Source organism: Lepidochelys olivacea (assembly GCF_965140295.1).
Source record: "Lepidochelys olivacea isolate rLepOli2 genome assembly, chromosome: 3".
Lineage (NCBI taxonomy): Eukaryota > Metazoa > Chordata > Testudines > Cheloniidae > Lepidochelys > Lepidochelys olivacea.
Window position 1 is genome coordinate 100,036,415 of NC_140413.1, and position 22,476 is coordinate 100,058,890.

General features: G+C 48.7%; 1 protein-coding gene across 4 annotated transcripts in view; it reads right to left on the minus strand.

The window, feature by feature from the left end:
* The window catches only part of SAMD3 (sterile alpha motif domain containing 3), a 98,056-nt gene that overhangs the window by 9,485 nt on the left and 66,095 nt on the right, over positions 1–22,476 (minus strand). For 3 of the 4 annotated variants that reach the window (XM_084622648.1, XM_084622650.1, XM_084622649.1), the window contains exon 7: positions 13,295–13,462. The exons of the other annotated variant lie outside the window; for it this stretch is intronic. In XM_084622648.1, the coding sequence (XP_084478774.1) occupies positions 13,295–13,462 (168 nt within the window). The remainder of the gene's footprint in view (positions 1–13,294; positions 13,463–22,476) is intronic. 4 annotated transcript variants of the gene reach the window in all.

Consider the following 22,476-nt stretch of genomic DNA (forward strand, 5'->3'; position numbering starts at 1 on the left):
CAGTGACATTTAAACTTTTTTGAAGAATGGTGCTTACACATAGTCTGCTGCAGTCAAGCCTTTAACATGGTTTGGCTGGGTAGCATGAACAAGGACAAACTGCATTCTTCTTCAAGTAGATGCAGCCATGTACCCCACTTAATTGTGGGTGCACCGGAACCACTGTGTGCATGCACTGGAGAATTTTGCCTACCAGTACCTATAGTGGGACAGCACTCATGTCTCGTGGCCATAGCCCAACCCCTGGCTATGTGAGGCAGTGCTGCCCAATCCCCCTCAGTTCCTTCTTACCGCCCTTGGCTGGAGTTGGAGCTGTGTGAGATTTCTAACCTTTCTATTTCTTAGAGACTTTTCTAGCTGTCTGTAGCTAATTAGTACTCTTAATATAGTGTTAGTTACATTTAGTGTTTGTTAGCTTTAGTTTAAGTATTTCCCTGTTGATGCCCTCATCAGGTCTTAAATATTGTCCGTTCTGTTGGGGAGAGATTTGCAAATAGTTCCTGAAACGGACTCAGGATCTTCATCTAAAGCAGCACCTGCTTGAACAGGCCATCTGGCCTTTTTCAGCACGAAGGCCTATGATGGATCAGAGGTTTCCCTCAAGTTCTGAGAGTGCTGCTGCTTTGCGTCCTGGAGTTGGTGCCTCTCCGAAGAGATGGAGGAGTCGCTCTCCATTGAGTGGGACAAGGAAGAGGTCACATAAGACTGACCACAGCCGCTCCAGGTCATGTGGGGACTTGTCTGCTTCCCCCAGAAGGAGTGCAGACCAGCATGAGTGAGTGCTGACCCATGGGATGGAGCAGATCTCATCAACCGCTCCCTGGCACCACACAGGGAGGTCAGAGACCCTGTGCCATTGACTCCAGTTCTGGCCCAAGGGCGTCCACTGAGTTTAGTGCCAACAAGGGCAATGCCAGCACTCGCTGTTCCACACCGGTGGCGTCTCAGGCAGGAAACGGACCTCCTTTGCCTTTCTGTCCCAGCCTCTCCCAGGGTCCAGGACTTTGCCAGGGCTGAATCATTTATAGCTCCGTTAGCTAGTAGAGCCACTGAACTCGTGAGTCTTTCAGCACCAACAGTCAGTGGAAATGGGGCTGGGCTCAGCACAAGCCACCAGGAACAACTTTGGCACCCCTGCTGTGTGTGGCGCTAATGTCACCGTGGTGGCACTCGCTACCCTCCACTTTGGTACCGTTAAGTTACCTCAGTACTGCTGCCGACTTCACGGTTGACACCACTTCCAGCACTGGAACCAACAGAGGCATACCTGCTGCCGGCCGTACCATTTCCACCATGAGCGCCTGTTCCCTCTTCATTTTGGGCTATGGACAAGTCAGACTGACTGGTTCCACCTTTCCCCCCACCCCCCGGGACTCCTTGGTGTTCACATTGGGATCTTCCTCCTTTTGTTGTCCATCACCTGACCCACGTCGGGGGGGTGTGCTGGTGTAGCACTATGGGTACCAGGATTGGCACTCATCTCATTGTCGGGACGGTGGCCCCTGACCCAGCACCTACTGGCCGTGATTCTTGAGGGAATTCTGTGCCAAATATTGAATATTCTGCACATATTACTTTAAAAATACTAACAAATTCTGCAAATTTTATTTGTCAATAAATAAATGTGGAGACTCCAGCATGGCAGTGGGGAGCACAGGCCCCTGGCTGCATAGAGGTGGGAGACCAACCTGCAGCCCCTCCTCCCCAGGAGACAGACTCGGCAATAAGGCTGCACCTGACCCTGACACAGCACAGGGCTAGGTCTGCCCCCGAAACACCCCCGGGGCCTTGCCCCTCTGCACAAGGTATGGGCAGGCAGGCTCAGCCCAACAGGTTCCAAATGTGGAGGGGCTTAGTGTGTGGGGATCCAGGTGTGGGATGAGGGGGTTCTGGGTGGAGCAATCTGGGTGTGGGTGGCTCAGCAAAGTGCAGGGGGATATCTGGATGGACAGGGGCTTGTTGGGGGATTCCAGGTTCAGGGGCAATGGGTCTCTGCCAGGGGGTCCAGGTGAAGGTGGTTGGAGCTCAGCGGGAACAGGGGCTCTGGCTGTGGGAGGATGGGGCTCAGCAGGGGGGTCCAGATGCTGGGGGAGTGGAGCTTGGTGGGGTGAGGGTCCAGGTGCACCTGGTTGGGGCTTAGTGGGATGGGGGGTCCAGGTGTGTAGGGCTAGTTGCAGGGGGTCCAGGTGCAGAGGGGGTGGGGATTTGAGTGGACGGGGTTCAGAGGAGGGAAGGTTTGGGTGCAGGGGTGGAGGTTCAAATGCAGGGGGGTGGGGCTCAGCAGGAGGGTTTGAGTCCAGGGGGGCTCCAGATAAAGGGGGTGAAGCTCGGCAGGGTGGGGGTTCAGAGGGCTCTCTGCTGACTGCCCTGGGAGCCCAAAACAACGCACCTGCACTGTTGGGGAGGGGCGCGTGACCACTCTTGTAGGTTCCCTTTGCTTCCCTGTCAGAAAGTCCTTTTTCTGTGGGGAAGCAAAGAAATCTGTGGGGACAGATGAATGCATGCACAGAGTGGTGCAGAATTCTCCCAGGAGTACTGGCCACCAAAACCTTATCCAAACCAGTGGCCTCCATAGAATCCATGGGACAGTCCTCGGTTGTGGAGGTCCCACACCTCATCTTGCTCTAAGCCGAGATCACCAAGCAGGCCTGTGATGGTGATCATTGATCGGCTGCAGGCCCAGGCACCGGTGAACCTTCCCCTCGTGGAGCCTCCAGAGTCGTCCCATCTAGGTCCACCAGCCTTGGAGCAGAATCCGGATCTGACACAGTTAACTGCTTTGTCTTCATCGCTAGATGATTCTGCGGTATCTGGCTCTTCCTCTTCTTCGGTACCAGAGGATTCCAAGGCATACCAGGACCTTTTGCAGTACCCGGCTTCTTCCCTGGGTATTCAAGCAGAGTTCCTGCAGGAGAATACCTATAAATTTCTGGATATCCTGCAGCCATCTGTCCCTGGGAGAGTCACCCTCCCTATTAACAATGTGCTCCTTGAGCCCTCTGGAACATGCCAGCTTCAGTACCGCCTACCAAGAAGTGCATGGAGAAATGCTACTTCGTACCAGTGCAGGGATTTGAGGGTTTATACTCAGATCTGACCCTGAACTACCTGGTCATAACCATGGGGAACGATAAAGCCCTGCAGGGCAGATTTAAGTCCACTCCCAGATCTAAGTGGATGGATTTGATGTGTAAGAATACCTAATAAGCATAAATCAAACAGCCATTTTTTTCCTTTGTACTTTCAGCCAGCTTGACTATGAAAGTAACTATTCATCCACAAGCATACTGTCGTTAAATATTCATTATCGATTAATAACCTATATTTCAATAGCTCTCTTGACTTAAACCCACAAAAGGGAGGAAATTTAGTACTTTGACCTCCTCTTCCTTGCAGATCCGCACTGGTAACCAGCAGGCATTTCCTATACAAATATGATTTTGTAAACTGGACAGCTATGTCTGAGTGTGCTGACCAGCTGCCTCAAGCCTCAAGGGAGGCATTTGGGGCATTTATTACCAAAGACTGCTTGGTGGGTAAGACTTCTTTGCAGTCTGCACTAGATGTCGCGGATACTTTGGCCAGAGTGATGGCCTTGGTGGGGACCAACGAAAAGGGCGTCCTGGCTGCAGAATTCGGGCACTGCTCCCAATGTACAACAGGCCATAGAGAATTTGCCCTTCGATGGCAGAATCCTTTTTGTTGGACGAGACAGACGAGACTCTGCACTCCTCCAAGATTCCAGAGCTACCCTATGGTCCTAGGAGGTGTAAATGCTGGCAGTGCAGAGGTGCCACTATGGGGATCAACAGCAGCAGCATCTGCAGCTCACATTTGGGAAGACTTTCCCTCCCATAAGACAGCAGAACTACCCCAGAAAGGAGCATAGGTCCCAGAGGAGGACACATTCTGGTGCAGGGTTTGACCAGTTGACATGCCTTCTTTCCCTGGCGCCCCGCAAGTGCCCATTTTGACTCCTTGGTCCAGAGCAGTGTTCCAGTCATTGCTCCCTTCTCCCCATCTCCTCTGTTTGGGGACAGGCTGGCCGCCTTTTACAATGCTTGGGGCTTGATCACCACAGAAAGCTCAGTCCTAAACTCCAACGGATTGAGCTATGCCATCCAGTTCCTCTCCATTTCCCCGCTCCCTCCAGGACCCCTCTCATGAGATACTGCTCCTCAAGCAGGTTCACTTTCTACTGGCTTTAGGGGCAGTGGAGGAGGTTCCATAACTTCTATTCTATTCCCAGTACTTTCTTGTGCCCAAATCCAAGGGAGGGATAAGACCCATTCTCAACCTTCATGGCTTCAACAAATATAACAGATACATTAGGTGCTAAATGATCACTCTATCAACTACCCTCCTTGCGTTGTCTCAGAATGACTAACTTTGTTGACTAACTTTGTTGCTCTGGACCTTCAGGACGCTTTCATGTGACGATTTTGCCAAGCCACAGAAAATTCCTTCAGTTCACTGTAGTGGAGTGCCAATTCCAGTGTACAGAGCTTCCCTTCAGTGGTTCATATACTTACTGACAATACTACCACAATGTATTATATGAACAGGCAAGGGGGAGCACGCTCCAGGAGCCAATCTGGTTGTGGCAGTTCTGAATTGAGGAGAGTATCACTCTGACAGCCAACCGCTTGCCCAGGGTCCAGAAACATCTCACAGACCATCTCAGCAGGAATTTTTCCCTAAAACATGAGTGGTCTGTGAAGACTGGTGTTCTCTGGGTCATCTTCACAGCATGGGGCATTCATGAGGGACAACAGAAAATGTCATCTGTTCTGTTCTTGAGTGGGCCTCAATCCAGGCTCCCTGTCTGACACTTTCCAACTCAGCGGGCAGTCAGCTCTCCTGTACGCTTTTCCCCTGGATCCCAATCATCCCCAGGCTGAAAGCAGATCGGGCCAAGCTCATTCTCATTGCCCTTGTGTGGTTCTTCTATCGCTCTCAATTCAGCCTCCCGTACCTCCATTCCGACATACTCATACAGAATCACCGTCACACCTTGCATCCTGCACTCAGCTCCCTGCATCTCACGGTGTGGCTGCTTCATGGCTAAATAAGTAGGAAGAGCAGTGTTTGGCAGCTACCCATCAGGTCTTACTCAACATTAGAAAGCCCTCTACCAGAATGGCCTATTCAGCTATCTCTACGCGGATAACATCCTGTATCAAGATTGCATATGAAATAGCTTTGGCTACGCCTCTTCAATAGGTGTGAGCTCATTCTACGAGAGTGCAAGCAACATTAATAGTTTTCCTTATTGAGTCTCAATATTGGACATTTGCAGGCTACTACGTAGTCATTCAGACATACATTTATGAACTATTATGCTAGTACCACATCTTCCAAGGCAGATACAAGTTTTGATAGGGCGGTCCTGCAATTCTGGTTTAGGTAGACTCCGAGCCCTGCCTTGTAGGCTGGGTACTGCTTGTGAGACATCTAAGTGGAATCTATGGCTCAATCTACTCAAAGAACAAGAAACAATCACTTACTGTAACTGTAAGCCTAACTTCACTACCATGCAAATTGGTTGAAACTATAGTAAAGACCAGAATTACCAGACACACAGATAAACATGATTTGTTGGGGAAAAGTCAACACAGCTTTTGTAAAGGGAAATCATGCTTCACCATGATTCACTATTGGAATTCTTTGAGCAGGGGTCAACAAACATGTGGACAAGGGTGATCAGTGAATACAGTGTACTTGCACTTTCAGAAAACCTTTGACAAGGTCCCTCACCAAAGGCTCTTAAGCAGAGTAAGCAATCTTGGGATAAGAGGGAAGGACTGCTCATGAATCAGTAATTAGTTAAAAGGCAGGAGACAAACGATGACACATATGGTCACTTTTCAGAATGAAGAAAGTATATAGCAGTGTCTCCCACGGATCTGTACGGGGACCAGTGCTGTTCAACATATTCATAAATGATTTGGAAAAGGGGGTAAACAGTGAGGTGGCAAAATTTGTAGAAGATACAAAATTACTCAAGATAGTTAAGTCCAAAGTAGACTGCTAAGAGTTACAAAGGGATCTCACAAAACTGGGTGACTTGGCAACAAAATGGCCAAGTAAATTAAATGTTGATAAATGCAAAGTAATGCACATTGGAAAACATAATCCCAACTATACATATAAAATGATAGGGTTAAAATTAGGTGTTACAACTCAAGAAAGAGGAGATCTTGGAGTCAATGTGCAGCAGCAGTCGAAAAAGCTGATGGAATGTTAGGAACCATTAGGAAAGGGATAGATAATAAGACAGTAAATATCATGATGCCACTATATTAATCCATAGTATGCTCACACCTTGTATACTGTATGCAGTTCTGCTCACCCCATCTCAAAAAAGATATAGCAGAAATGGAAAAGGTACAGAGAAGGGCAACAAAAATGGTTTAAGACTATGCAACAGCTTCCATATGAGGAGAAACTAAGAACACTTGGACCGTTCAGCTTGGAAAAGAAAGGACTAAGGGGGATCCAATAGAGGTTTATAAAATCATGAGTGGTGTGGAGAAAGTAAATAAGAAAGTGTTATTTCCCCGTTCACATAAAATAAGAACTAGGGCTCACCCAATGAAATATATAGGCAGCAGTTTTAAAAACAAACAAAAGGAAGTACTTCTTCACACAACATACAGTCAACCTGTGGAACTCATTGCCAGGGGAAGTTGTGAAGGCCAAAAGTACAACTGGATTGAAAAAAGAATTAGATAAGTTCATGGAGCATAGATTCATCAGTGGCTATCAGCCAAGATGGTCAGGGACACAACTCCATGCACTTGGTGTCCCTAAGCCTCTGACTGCCAGATGCTGGAACTGCACAACAGGGGTTGGATCGCTTGTTCTGTTCATTCAATTTGAAGCACCTGGCACTGGCCACTGTCAGAGGCAGGATACTGGGTTAGATGAACCATTGGTCTGACCCAGTATGGCCATTCTTACGTTCTTCGAGATGTGATGCAGGCGTGTATTCCATGACCCACCCTCTGTTCCCTCTGCATCGGAATCTAGTATCTGTGTGTTTGGTGCAAAGGAACTAATGGGGGGTCAGGTCCATGCTGCCTCATACAGCCAGGAAAGGGGCTATGGCCACAGCGCTGCCCCTCAACAGGTACTGCGAGGCAAAATTCTCTGGCTCCAGTGCAGACACACCTAAACGGCATATACATTTGCATCACATCTCGAAGAACCACTGTTACAGTAAGTACCCATTTCTTATGGATCATGTTTGTAAGTAGCATTTTAGTCTCCAATCTAGACAGGGCACTGGGTCTTCTCTATGCTATAACCAGGTTACAACGTGGTAATATCCCAATAGGATTTAAACACGCAGTCATACTACAGTATAGCCAAGTTTAACTGCACTCAGTCATTTTACTGCACTCAGAGGAAAAAATTGGACAGTGCCTGGGGTCTTCACCTGGATTGCAATACAGAACCAAATCAATAATTGGAGGTCTCCTTCGTCATTGCATCATACTACAAAGAGCTGAGATCAAACTCTCAAGCTAATGGCCCCATGTTTACATAGGATGACACTGGCAGAAGTGCATTCTCAATTCTTGAGGACACCCCCTTTCTCCCCTGGATTTTTCAAATCACTCTCCCTCCCCGACCAGAGCCTAGATCACTGACCTTTAGAGCATGCTGTAAATCACATCAGTTTGCCTGGAGACAGTAGAGAGCATTTTAATTTTATTAATTTTAGTTCGTGTCTCCCAATTGTTTTTATATAGAAATCACTCCTATTTGATTTTGAACATACTATTAGTAAATTGTTTGCACTTGTGTCTAGAGTTTAAATGAACAGTTATAGGTGTGCGCACATCCACATGGGAGGACGAAGGTCAGCAACAACTAAAGCTTGTATATCTATCCTTTCTCCTCACAGACCCCCGTCAAGGCTACCAAGGCCTTGGCGGCAGTGGCCAGAACTGCTTCCTCGCCGATTGCGGTGTATGCAGACTCAGGGAGTGAAGGGTGGCCCGAGTGTCCTTTAGGCCATGCAGCCTTGCATCCATCTGTTCTGCGAAGAGACCATTCCCATCAAACAGGAGGTCCTGAATTGAAGCCTGCATTTCTCGGGACAGGCCAGCAGGAGTTTGAAGCCAGGAGCTTCACTTCATGACCACTGCCAATGCAACCACCCTAGCCGCCGAGTCAGTCGAGTCCCACGCCATTTGAAGGGAGCACCTTGCTGCTTCAGTACCCTCCTCCATGAGGGTGCCAAGTCCCAGGGCAGGGCCTCCTTGAACTTATGGAGGGAGTTTCATAAGTTAAAACTGTATCTGCCCAAGAGAGCCTGGTGGTTTGACACTGAGAATTGAAGGCTGGCTGTTGAATACATTTTCCTCCCAAAAAGGTCCAGCCTCTTGGCCTCTTTATTTTTGGGGGTTGAACTGATGTGCCCCGGCTTGTCCTTTTCATTGGCAGAGACAACCAGCAAGCCTGGAGGTGGGTGGGTATACAAGTACTCAAACCCCTTGGCTGGGACAAAGTACTTGCTCTCAGCCCTCTTGGAGGTGGGAGGGATAAACAATGGGGCTTGTCAGAGGGCCTTGGCAATTTTCAGGACCTGTCATGCACTGTTAGTGCAATACGGGCAGGGGTAGACGCCGAGAGCACATTGAACAGGGTGTCTGCCTGCTCAACCATCTCCTCCTACCTCTAGGCCCAAGTTCTCATCCACCCACCAAAGCAGGGCCTGGTGCTCTTTAAAATCGTCCGGCGGGCTGGCACTTGAGGGTCCTGCCACCGCCTCCTCCAGGGATGAGGACGATGATTCTACTGCCGGGGGAGGCCTCAAGGCATCATCCCCCACAGGGGAAGGGGGTTTCGGAGTGGGCACTCGCTCCTCTACCCCAACCTCCAATGGCACTTCGCACACTGAGCCCGATGCTCCGGTGCCATCAACTGTTGCTCCGAGGCAGTGGCTGACAAATGGTGCATCCGCATCACAGGCATGCCCCACACACTCCAATAGGGCCACTGCACTGGCCACTGCCCGTGTTGCCAAAATGGCATCGCCGAGGTCGATGCAACCTCACATGCCCGATCACAACGGTGATGCCTCAGTGACGGGCTGAACTCCCTCTCCATGCCAGAGGAATCCCCTTCTGGTGACCACATGCCTAAGTCTGTCAAAGTAACTGTTGCCGCTGGAGACCAGCACGTCGAATAGGAGGACCAGGGCTGGGGGACTGGTATCGTGACAGATCATTCCCACAGTGTGGAGGACAGGGATCTGTGCCAAGAAGACGACCAGTGGGAGGGTGAATGGTGCCGGTGATACGATGACCAGCACCTCTACGTAGGCAACCCATGTTGAGAAGGCAAAGACTTCAATCACAGTGCCAGTGACCTGGGGCGAGCCAGAGAGGACTTGAGCTGCAAAGCTAGAGATCTGCGGCGCAGAGTTGGAGAGTGCTGCTTCGGCTCTGGGGATCAGTGGCGCTCAACTGCCCTCTGGGGGGTTCTGACATCTGGCTTGCCCTCATAGGGAGCCTTTGCCACTTCTTGCGGCACACCCGGTGCCGGCAGCACGAGTAGAGGCCTCTGCTCTCTAGGCTCTGGGAGAGCTTGGGAAGGCGTCAGCCCTGCCACAAGTCTGGGTCCCCTACTGCTCCAGGGAGTCGGTGGTGGATTCCTGGAGGGGCTAGGGGCGCCGATTGGGGAGGCACGTCCATGTGGCTCCGGTGTGGTCAGGCGGCCCGAACTGGGTCCTTTGCCTGATACCCCATGGCCTTTCTTGCCTGGTGCCAGGGAGCCATTCTTTTGGCACTCTTTTTGGGCACCGTTGACAGAGAGCAGTGCCGGGCAGAGCCTGGCGCTGGGGTGTGCTGCGCACCAAGGCCGAGGTACTAGGGGTAGAGTCCAGCCAGGAAGACTCAGAATCCGGGCAAAGAGCAGCCTCCATGACAAGGACCTTCGGACGGATGTCACACTCTTTCTGGGTCCTGGGTTGAAAGTTTTTGCAAATGCAACACTTGTCCTTCACATATGACTCCCCCAAGCACTTCAGGCAGCTGCTGTGGGGGTCACTTACAGGCATAGGCCTGCTGCAGTCCGAGCAAGGCTTAAACCTGAAGATCGGGGCATGCCTTGCATGGGGTGAAGTCCCCATTGGGACTCTAACTTCTAACTACACTTAACAACTACCTAACATTAACTACTATAAACATACTTACAAGGCCCTAAGGTTCGACCTAGTCCTGGCTAGGCAAGGAAAAGACGCTCTGACTAACCACCACAGGCGGTAAGAAGGAACTGAGAGGGCATAGGGCCAGCGGCGCCTAATACACCAGCGCTTGAGTGTGGCACTCAAGCGGGCACCACAGCCGACCCTACAGGCAAAAATCTACAAAGGCCGTGCACGTGAGCGTGCGCACACTTGGAATGGAATGGACATGAGCAAGCACTTGAAGAAGAATATTAGCTTCTGTAAAGAAATGAGACAAGGATGTGTATTCTGCAATTTTAATTTATGACATGGTACCCAGTGCCTTGGATGGGTGCCTTTCTGTGTGTTCTGATAAAGAAATATACACAAAGCTCTTGCCAAAAAGGATGCTAATAAACATCTTGTTAAAGTGTGCATTTGTAATATCTACATCATAGTCTCAGGGAGCTGAGCCAGATACATTTATTAACATATAGAAACCAAATAAAAGGCAAAATAAAATATGCTTTCTTAATTTTGCTAGCATGATTTCTCAACCTTAAAGGCTGCACTAATGTTAGTTTTTGCATTTAAAATTTCTCTTGCGTGTAAGAAAAAGAAGAAATTAGATCATTAAAATGAGGGCTGCCCTGAGGGAGACCTACACATCCCATCGCCCTCATTCCAGATGGAGGAGGGCATCACACAACAGCAGAAATTTGTCAGTAGCAAACATTCATAACATTGAGGCTACTGAACAAATTCTCCTTCATGTCAGAATTCTTTTTCCTTCCTCATAAACTCTAAAACAGAGGCTAAATAATAGCTTTGAGCATTGTGGTAGAGGGAGCAACCATGCAGTTGGGCAGAAGAGGCGGAAAGCAATGTGACTGTGACAGCCACTGGAGTACAGGGAGCAGTGGGTCTTTCTCCTCTTGTAGAAAAGGTGTAGTACGCACTTCACCATATTCCCCTGCTGGCATTGCAGGTGTGAGGCTATGACTGACCCTAACCAGAGAGCCCTTCTGGGCTGGCTAGTACTATTAAAAGAGCTACATTTTCCAAGCACTAGCAGACAAATTAAGGCTCCCTTTTGCAAGAACGCAGGGAAAGGGCAATCGGCACCTTCTCCGCTATGTATAGTGCCCAACACTAACCATAGAAAACATAACATTTTACATTAGCCTCTTGTTTTTTTGCAAGTATAAAAACTTTCAGCTGGAACATGCAGAAGGAGGGAGTGTTTATACCTGAAAGCACAGCTCCAAAAAGGGAATGAACAGATCTCAGGGTTTTTGGATTAAAAATTTCAGAAATCCACAAACCCCAGATTACAATTTACATAGAAGTTGTTTAAAAGAAATCCCCATCTTTCTCCTCCAATGAAACACCTACACTTCATAAACAGATACAAGGAAGGAAATATCTAGATTAAGCTGGAGGCCAAACATTTGTGTGTTTTTTTCAAAATACTGATATAACTTGGTGGTTTAAAGTTTAACTGTATTTTTTCAATAGCAGCTTTGATATAAGTGGTATTAGAGTTGGCAAAGCATAATAGAACACTTAACGCATTTATGACAGTGTACACATCAATAGTAACACACTTTATGTCACTTACCTGACAGTAATGGCTTCATCTATAAATAAAGAATTCAGTTCAGAAAGATGCAGCACCTGCATATGTATATTCATAAGCACCCTATGTATCCTATATATTAGTACACAGACTACTTATAACATACTACGGATGGACTATCATGTGAAGATATAAGGGCACCAATTATCTGCTCAAACGTACATGTAGGCTTATTTACACAGAGAGGGCTCAGCTGTGGCTGGACCCAGGGACTGAACAATTGTAGTCCCTGTTGTGCTACACTTTGTGCAGTCACTTATATGCATGCAAAGTGGGTGACACGCACTAAGAGAGTGAGAGTTTTTTATATACCATGGGTGGCCAAACTTACTGACCATCCGAGCCACATACGACAATCTTCAGGTGTTTGAGAGCCAGGGCGTAGGTGTGCTTGCCGGGTCTCGGGGCTTCAGCCTTGCGGAAGGCACCTGCTGGGGCTTCAGCCCTGCTCCTGCTCAAGCCCCAGTAGGCGCACCCTGTGGGGCTGAGGTCCCAAGACCCCCCTCCCCACTGGGAAGAAGTTGAAGGTAACACACCAGGGGAGGGGCCATGTGGAGTGGCACATGGGGTCACATACCCCCCCCCCCCGGATTTTTGCCAGGGTTTGCTGGCCCTGCTTGGTCACATGGTGCCTCAGGCCCCCTCCCTGCATGGCAGCTTCTGGAGCCAGCAAGCTGGGAGCTCCGGCTGTGGGAAGAGACAGCAGCAAACAGCCTGGAGCTGCAGGGAGAGCTGTTGCTGCTGTCTCTCCCCCAGGAGCCAAAGCAGTGGCCCCTCCTTGCAGCTCCCAACTGCTTGCTGCTGCCTCTCCATATGGAGCTAACACCAAGGAGCTGCAAGGAGGGGCCACTGAGGGTAAGGGGGGATGTGACTCAGGCTGTTGGGGGGTGAACCTTTAAATTGTGCCCCCCCACTCTCAGCAGACACCAGTCGTCTCTAGCAGAAGCCCCTAACCCCACCACCCCAACACAAGTCAGAGGCCCTGAGCTCCTTTCCCCTACCCTCCCGCCCCACATCTGGTAGGCAGAGAATGAGGGAGGGCACAGGGGGCTCTGCAAGCTGCACTTTAATTGTAAAAGAGCCACATGCAGCTCGCGAGCTACGGTTTGGCCACTACGTTTAAAATGCAGGTAAGCATTTCATACCCACTTTGAGCTGGTGCAAATGACTACAAAAGGTGCATGGCAACAGAGAATCAATGCTTGGTGTTCCTCTGAATGCAAGGGCTATTCAAGTTAAGTGCCACTGTCAGAGCTCTGGGCCCAGGACCCAGCTGCTTCTCCACTGGCCAAAAGAGCACCCCTCATGCAGGGCTAGCTCCAAGTAGGATGGGGCTACTCCATGCTATCCCCCTTCTGCATGTGGTGGCTTACTGCCTCACGGGAGCCCAAAGACATTTGCCAGATGGGTACATATTTCCCATTCACATTATTTATGGACTAACTTTCCCTTCTAACAGGAACCAGAAAGCTTACTTTTATTTGCACCATTTGGATTTCATCACATCTGTTTTCAGCAGAAGATTTCTTTGTCTGTCCTCGCCTGTGACCAAACTTGCATTTGTTCCTTATAACCTGCTCATCATCTTCAATTGGTCTCCGCACATATTTGAAGCGATCTTTAAGGGCTCGTTTCCATAGCAACTGCATAAAAAAACCCACCATCGTTAGAATCCATCAGGAGTTTGCGCCACTCTCTCAAAGCAGGTCATTATCTACTATTTCTAGACAAAGGAAAAACTGACAAGGACGGGAAGGTACAAATTTTTAGCAAGCTTCTTTAACTGCACCTACAGTTTATATATTTAGGCACCTAAACCCAATCTGCCAAGGTTGTCCCAAAGAAAAGCAGGCAATTGCAGTATGGACCAGAAAATGGACAAGCTGCAGTTTGAATGCCACTCTGTCCTATCTGCCTCCTAATATCACCAATATCCATCAAATTAGTATTTTGTAGTTTTATATGAACTAGCAGAATAAGAGAGAAAAATGGCCTGTATGTTAAAAGATGGTGAGAGTTACTGACTGAAGCTCTGCTGTTTACTTGTCTTTAATCCCAAATCCACTGCCCCAACCCAAGTTTCCCTGGAAATATCTGTGGTGTACTGGCTTCTACGAGATGGTACAGAAAACTTCATATTTGAAGCATACCAAAATGTGGAGAAAACACCTGATTTTTCATTTGATATAGTCAAGACACAGCTTGGAGCAGTCATATCTTATTGAGGCTCTCTTTTAATTAACAAGCACTTCCTTTAGAATTAATGAGTTAACTATATGAGTCGTTTGTGCCTCAATGAGACTCCCCGGTCCATCACCCCAAATACTTAGCATGGAAGGAGGAAATGCCATTGGAAGTCCCAATGGAAGTTTTGTCTCCACATGCTGTTCTTAAAGAGAGCTATTCTAGGTAAGTTCTTATATCAGTCCCAATACTGAGGTATCTGAGCAGCACCTAAAAAGTGGCAAACCCAAGACAATGATGCTAATTTTGACAACTGGATCAATGACTCAGTTTGTAAAACCTTCCTGCAAGAGTTGCTGTTTATCATATTATTCACATTTCTGCAATATGATGTTACAAAATTGAGCAAGTATTAAATTGGCTGAAAGGAAGAGATGCTCCAGGAGTCACTCAAATGTATAAAATTGATACACAAATAAGACTCCCTATTTCCAGCACCGGTTCCCGCAGTTACAAAGTATCAGACAACTATTCTTATTTTCTGATACATAGGACAACACCAAAATAAATAAAGCCTGTAGAATTACCCAGAAGGAGGGTTGCCTGGTGGTTGGGTCACTGACTTAGAGCATGGGAAACCTGGGTCCAAGTCCCGGCTTTGCCTCAGACTTTCTATGTGACCTCTGGTAAGTCACTTAGCCTCTCTATGCCTCATTTCTCCATCTATAAAATGGGCCTAGACTTGAGGTGGTTGGCAGTCTAGATACCAAAGCCCTACCCAAACTTGGCATTGGAAACAGGAGATGATGATGTAGAGCTATAAATCCCACAGAATAGCACTTGCTTCTGAACTTTTAAACCTTGTGCCAACATGGGTCCATGATTAACCAGTCCAGGCACAAGGAGCTAGTTTCACAAAGAAACTTTGGCATGGCAACAATCTGTGTCCCAGTTTCTACAAAATCGCCAGGATTCACAAAGCCAGAGTTTGGCACTAAGATCCCTATACAATAAGTGGAGACGGATAGGTGCCTCTGGATGGGATTCACAAAAACAGCATGGTGGGTGGATCCCAGTCTAGGCTATCCCATGGGAGATACTGAAGCAAAGAGTGTGTCCTAAGCCCTGCTCCTCTAAGGGTGTTTAATGCCTCCCTCTGCTTGGGATTCTCAGCTACAAACCCTCTTTTGGCATTAGCTGCCAATGCTGTTTTTGCAAGGTGCCGGGGGAAGGGGCAGACCTTCCACATAACTTTTAGCTCAGCAACTAGGATACTCACTTGGGATGTGGGAGACTCCCCAACTCCTCTGCCTAATGAGAAGGGAGTTGAACACAGATCTGTCACTTCTCAGGTGAGCACCTCAGCCACTGGACTATGGGATATTCTGAAGTGGGTTACTCTCTCCTGTTAAAGCTAATCCACTTGAATAAACAATTTAAAAAAATTCATGGGAGCAGGGGGACTGGATTCTGTATCTCTCATCTCCCAGGTGAGCGTTCTAACCACCAGGCTACAGAGTCAATTCTCATGCTCACTCGTTCTCTCTGAGCAATGACTCTTTCATTATTAATTCACAGTCAAACAGCTTCAATGGAAGAAGTTGATGGGATCCCACATCAAAACATCCTATAGATCAATGATTAGGGTACTCTCCTGACAGGTAGGAGATACCTATTCAAATCCTTTCTCCTCATCAGACAGAAAGGGGACTTGACTGGGGATCTTCCATATCCCAAGTGAGTGCTCTAACCACTGGGCTATAAATGATAAGTGAGCTGTTCCCTGGCTGTTTTCTGCAAATTCGCATACGTGGCCTGATCCCATAGGCAACATCTGAGCACACGTACCAGATCGGACCCTTCAGGCAAGCTAGGCAAAGGAATACCTATCTTCCCCTGGTTCGTGCATCACTCTGTGGCTTAGGCATCTACGCACCTAGAGTGAGACAGCAGTGCTCATGTGTTACACCAACAGACCCCTGTTGTCGGCAGGTGGGATTGAACCTGGGACCTCTGGAGCTTAGTGCATGAGCCTCTACTGCATGAGCTAAAAGCCGTATGGCTTTTAGCTAAGGCTGTAGAGCAGTCTCATGAATCTCTAAGTGGTCTTGGTGCCACTAGACGGGACAGAGCACCACACCTAGGTTTGTGGGTTACACATGCGACAGAGAGAACTTGGGTACCTAAAGTGGTAGTTCGGCATCTACATCCTTTTGTGAACCTAGCCCAAGATCTTTAAAATATCATCAGTTTTTCACTAGCCAGACAGGAGGACCTAAAAAACTGCTTGCCGACAGATTAGTTTCCCAAGCCTGCATTTCCAAAACATCCTGGAATTCCAAACTCTGTATGTCAGTGGAGTACCCAACAGTGCTAACTGCAACCACATTCCAAACCAGTTATCAAGCAAGTGCTTGAACAAGACTTCATCAGCCTGAAACACACATTTCTATCTGTACTTACATACTATAATTACAAGGAAAACCTCAGCGTTTGTCTACATGAACAATTAGACTGCAGTATGTTGGGGGTGTGACCACCTCCATGAGCCTAACCGTCCACGTGCAGCCTGCTGACTGCATTAACAGTCCATTAATGGACTTTGAGCCAGCCCTGTTTCAAAGAGGATTAGATTGAAATATTCTCACAAATTGTTAGTGTGTGTCAGCAGGGTGCACACGGACAGTGCAGGTAGATTCACACCTCAGCTTGCAGTGGTCTAACTGTTCATGTAGACAAGCTCTAAAGGCATGGCTACACTTGCAGATGTAGAGCACTTTGTGTTAAACCCGCCCTCAGAGAGCGCAGCAGGGAAGGTGCTGCAGTCTGTCCACACTAACAGCTGCAAGCGCACTGGCATGGCCACATTTGCGGCACTTGCAGTGGCATTGGGAGCAGTGCATTATGGGCAGCTATCCCACACAGCACCTCTTCCCATTCTGGCGCTGTGGATTGTGGGAAGGGGGCAGGGGGTGCAGGGCATTCTGAGTCCTGTCCCTACACCCCGTGATACATCGGTTCGCATCCCAGCAATCCCTGTGCGTCCGTCCACATTTGGCGCCATCTTTCAACATTTTTTGTACTGCGCGCTCTGTCTTCCCTTTCAGTCTGCGGGAATGAATCCCGAAGTGCTGAGGAGTATCCTGACAAGTCTCACCAGCACGTCATATTTGGCACTCGAGTTATTCCTTATGATCCAAAGTGACAGTGAGAACTCAGACGGTGATATCGACTCAAGTAATGCATATGACACAAGTTTGCTTGTGGCATTCACGGACATGCTCACCACCATGGAATGCTACTTTTGGGCTCGGGAAACAAGCACCGAGTGGTGGGGTCACATCGTCATGCAAGTCTGGGATGACGAGCAGTGGCTGCAGAACTTTCAGATGAGAAAAGCCACTTTCATGGGACTGTGTGAGGAGCTCGCCCCCACCCTGCAGTGCATGGACAAGAGATGGAGAGCTGCCCTGACAATGGAGAAGCAGGTGGCTATTGAAATCTGGAAGCTGGCAACTCCAGACAGCTACCGATTGGTCGCTAACCAGTTTGGAGTGGGAAAGTCAACTGTTGGAATCATGTTGATGAAAGTTTTCAGGGCCATTAATCGCATCCTGCTCAGAAGAACCGTGACTCTGGGTAACGTGCGTGACATTGTGGATAGCTTTGCACAAATGGATTTCCCTAACTGTGGAGGGGCGAAAGATGGCACACACATTCCATTCTGGCACCAGCCCACCTGGTCTCCAAGTACGATAAATCAGAAGGGGTAGTTCTCTATGGTTCTCCAGGTGCTTGTGGATCGCCATGGGTGTTTCATTGACATTAACACAGGGTGGCCCGGAAAGGTGCCCGACGCACGCATCTTTCGGAACACTGGCCTGTTCAGGAAGCTGCAAGCCGGGACTTTTTTCCCAGACCAGAAGATTACCGTAGGGGAAGTCGAAATGCCCATTGTGATCCTTGGAGACCCCACTTACCCTTTAATGCCGTGGCTCACGAAACCCTACGCAGGGAGCCTTGACAGCAGCAAGGAGCGGTTCAACAACAGGCTGAGCCGGTGCAGAATGACTGTGGAGTGTGCTTTTGGCCGTTCAAAGGGCCGCTGGCACTCTCTGTATGGGAAGCTGAACCTGGCCCATGACAGCATCCCCGCAGTTATATCCGCGTGCTGTACCCTCCATAACATTTGTGAAGGGAAGGGTGAACGATTCACTCAGGCATGGAACTCGGAGGTTCAACACCTGGAGGCTGAATCTGAACAGCCAGAGAACAGGGCTATTAAAGGGGCCCAGCATGGGGCTGCAAGGATTAGGGATGCCTTGAAGGAGCAATTTGAGGCTGAAAGCCACCAGTAATGTCTGGTGCCCTGCATGGGAGTGAAGTGCAGTGGTTCCAGTGTTAGTAGCAATCTGTGTTTGCTACACTGACTTGCAGTGTCTGTTTCTTTCCTGGGCTAAGGTATCTCTAACTTTATGCAATGATAAAGAATGTTTTCAAAGCCAAAAAATCCATTTATTGAAAAGAAACACAACTGCTTGGGAAACAGAAAGGGCAAGGGGGTGGGGTGGGGAATGGTACAATCACAGATTTGCGTATGTCCTGTTATCATACTCAGCCTTCCTGTCTGGAGTGCTGTGCAATGGGTGCTGCAGTTTAGGATGGTTATACTGCATGGTGATGGGGGGTGAGTGCAGTGGGTAAGGGTTGTAGTTCTCAGGTCTGGGTGGTGAAGCTACAGGTATTGGAGGCAGCTGGTGGTAGTAAGAACCCGGATGTTGGGGAAAGTGGGTTGGAGGTGACATAGGGGCACAAGGGAAAGAGTTTTGGGACAAGGGCTGGGGCGTGGGGGGGCGGGCGGTAGTGCTCCGCCTGCATGGCTATGAGCGCCTGAATCGAGTCTGCGTGGCGATCCATTATGCTTATCAACCGATCCGTGCTTTGCTGGCAGAGCACCGTGCTTTTGTGCCAGCGCTCCTCATTCTGCTGGCAGACCCTCCTTTCGCTGTCCCGCCACTCCTGCACTTTTCGATTTTCATTACTTGAATGCTGCATTACTTCATGCAACATGTCTTCCTTGCTTCTGCGTGGCCTCTTTCTGATTCTTTGGAGTCTTTCGGCCGGTGATAACACGGACAGCTGAGATCTCAAGGTTGCATCTGTAAAGGCAAAATATAACACTTAACAGAGGCAGCATTGTTCACACCAGACAGAGCAATGATTCCCCCATACTTAAGGGCAAGCACAGTCTACACAATAGCATAATTTCCCCGTCACAAAGCGAGCGCACATAACCCATGGGAGCCCCAAAATGGTGAGTAAGCACAGGGTCAAGCGTGACTGATTGTTTCACAACTGTACTGTCCTCTGGGTTTCTGTGCCTTGGGAAGAGCCAACAGCAGCAGGAGGCCCCTATACTGAACACTGTCCCCACAGTTTCCACAGGAGTTCATCCTGGAAGATCTCTCGCTGCTGAGGGTGACCTGGGAAGCAAGGGAGGGTCTTCTACTGCAATGGGGCTTCCGCCCTGGCCCATATGCAGCCTGCCTGTGTGCAGCAATGGTCCCCCGCCCCTCACGCACAGTGGCGCGGACAAGTTAGCCTGACTGGGACAAGGACGACAGTGGTTCTCCCAAGAAACCTGCGCAAGCGCATTGCCCAAGTTCTGGATGAGACCTTTGAAGAGATCACTGAGGCCGATTACCGCGATGTGAGAGAGCACATCAATGCCCTATTCTGCATCTAGGCATGCATGCAGCCCTAACCCTCCTCGCCCCAAGAGCCCGCACCAAATAACTTCCTTCCCAAAATAAAAGCCGCTTACCGGGAACCTCCTCTGGTGTTTGTCCTTCCCCAAGCACCGGCCGCCGTGACTGGCTACCTTCCTCCTGGCTTGAGAACAGCTCCTCACTGCATGTATGTAGGGATTCCGGGGTGTCTTCCTCCGCCTCAACATCCTCGCTCCTGCTTTGGTCCTCGTCATCCTCCTGCCTTGTTGCACTGGGCTCTGAAGTGTCCATGGTGGTACTCGGAGTGGAAGTGGGGTCACCCCCAAGTATCGCGTCCAGCTCTTTGTAGAAATGGCAGGTTGCAGAGGCAGCACCAGAACGGCTGTTTGCCTCTCGGGCTTTGCGGTCGGCATACCACAGCTCCTTCGCTTTAACCCTGCACTGCGCTGTGTCCTGGTCATGGCCCCTTTCCATCATGTCCCTTGATATCTGCCTGAAGGTATTGTAATTCCTACGCCATTGCTCCATACTGGGGATGGCCTGGTGCGTGGAGGCATGGTCACTTGGAAAGATTTGCTGAGAGAACTCCACGCCTGGCTGAGCGAACAGGAAGGGGATTTTCAAAATTCCCAGAGAATTTCAAGGGCGGGTCTGACGGTTGGTCACCTGAGGACAGGGCAGTAGAGTTCAAAGCGATGACCAGAGTGGCTAGAACAGGCATTGTGGGACACGTCTGGAGGCCGATCGGCGCACTCTAAAGATCAGGGCGTCCACACTGGTGCCGCGGCGCTCCAGTGAGGGCGCACAAAACGTTATTCCACTCGCCGAGGTGGAGTACCAGGAGCGCTCTAGCCGTGGAGTCAGAGCGCTCTACGTGCCTTGCCAGTGTGGACGGGTAGTGAGCTAGTACACCCGGGGCTCCTTTAATGCGCTGTAACTCGCAAGTGTAGCCAAGCCCTTAAGACTGGCCTGCCTAGAAGGGGGCAGTGCAAAGGGGGCAGTTGCCCAGGGGCCTGGGTGATTTAAAAGGACCCAGGGGCCCCAGCCGCTGCCAGATTCATCACTTCTGCCCCGGGTCCTGCCACCCCCCAGGGACAGCCCTGGCCCCCAGAATTGCTGTCTGCGGACCTGCTCTAAGATTACTAACACAGAAAGACTGGAGAGGTTTTTTTCTTCGGTTTGTTTCCTCTGAGCATCTAACAGCATCAATCAATCATTTTCTCCTGTCTGTGGGACTTTCACACAGGTACAGGAGAGAGAAAGACTTTTTTTAAAAATAGGAAAGTAATTGTAAGCCATAGGCATTGGCAGGGGAGGGTGTTTGTGGGCCAAGATCATACCCAATAGTACATTTCACTAGAGCTGGCAGAAAAAAGGGACCCCTTTTCCATGGAAATGTTCATGTTTTTGAGAAAAAGTTTAGTCTTGAAGAGGAAAAAAATAGCAAAAATGCAAAATTTTTCATGGGAACAGATTTAAAGAAAAATTACATTTCAGGAGAACTGAGATGGAATTTTTTGGCCTTGTTGCCTGCCCCCAAGGGAAGCGACCTGTCAATTTCACAAACCAGCAAGGCAGAGAGCCTGGGTGCTCTGCCAACCACTCCCCTCCCCCACCGCAATCTAGGAGCCAGAGAGGTGCTGCCCATTCCCGGGAAGTGGGGAGGCAGAGTGCCCTGGAGGAAGACGCAGCATGTTTCTCTGTCTTCCAGAGCCATTGGAAATGTCAAAACAGTCAGGTTTCCCTAAGACTTTTGTTGAATCTATTTTTATTTCATTTTTTAAATGGCCTCCCCTCCAAGCTGTCCTTTTAACATGTTTCTAAATGACAACATAACTATAAAACCCAAACATGAAATCAGATTTCTGAAACACTTTACTGAAATATAATGTCCTCTGCCTACCTGTCTAGTCCCAAGACCATCATGACCATATGAACTTAAGTGCTAATTTCAACTAAGATAGTTTTACATTCACTTCTGGCATTTACCAAATACCGCAAGAGTTTCCTAGTTTATTCCAAATATCACAAGAGTTTCCTTGCACCATGTTTTATCTCATGCCTTTCTCCAACTGAAGAATTTGGAAGTTTTTTTTGCCAGTGCAGTAATCTTTTTCATAACTGTCATCTTTTCCTGATTCTATGGCAGCATCTATCTAGCAAATAGTATACAGACTAGGGCAACCTAAAGACACAATAGGTATGCGCTGAGCAATCACTTGGCTCCAGTCTCTGTGAATAAGTGGACAATGCATCTAATTGAAATGGTCTGTAATTGAACAGTAGAATATCATACCCTTATGCAACTTAATGAGATTCAGATTCTGTTTCACATTTTTCTCAATAGATGTGTCTTTGCTGGCAACCAGATGAAATGTGTTTTCTGAAGTGACTGAATATTCTCTCTCCATCTCCCATGTTTACAGTGGAAATTGTTCTGTTTTCTCAGAGAAGTTAGTCATCAGTAATATTTTTAGGTCCTCAACGGAGTCCCTTGATGCTTGTAGAAGAGAACTTTGCGTAATGTTCTTGTGCTACATGGAAATTTTCCAGTGTAAGCCAATTTTCTCAGCAATGAGCACAATACTCTAACAGCAAAACTTCCAGAGGGCTGCTTTATTATGCTGGAGCTGGTTAAGACACCATAGTTTAGGTTGAGGTAGAAACCGTTGCTGTAACACGAGTTTACAAGTGTTTCTTTAATGGTAGATCCCATCAGAGAAAAGCCGTGTGGTCGCACAAGC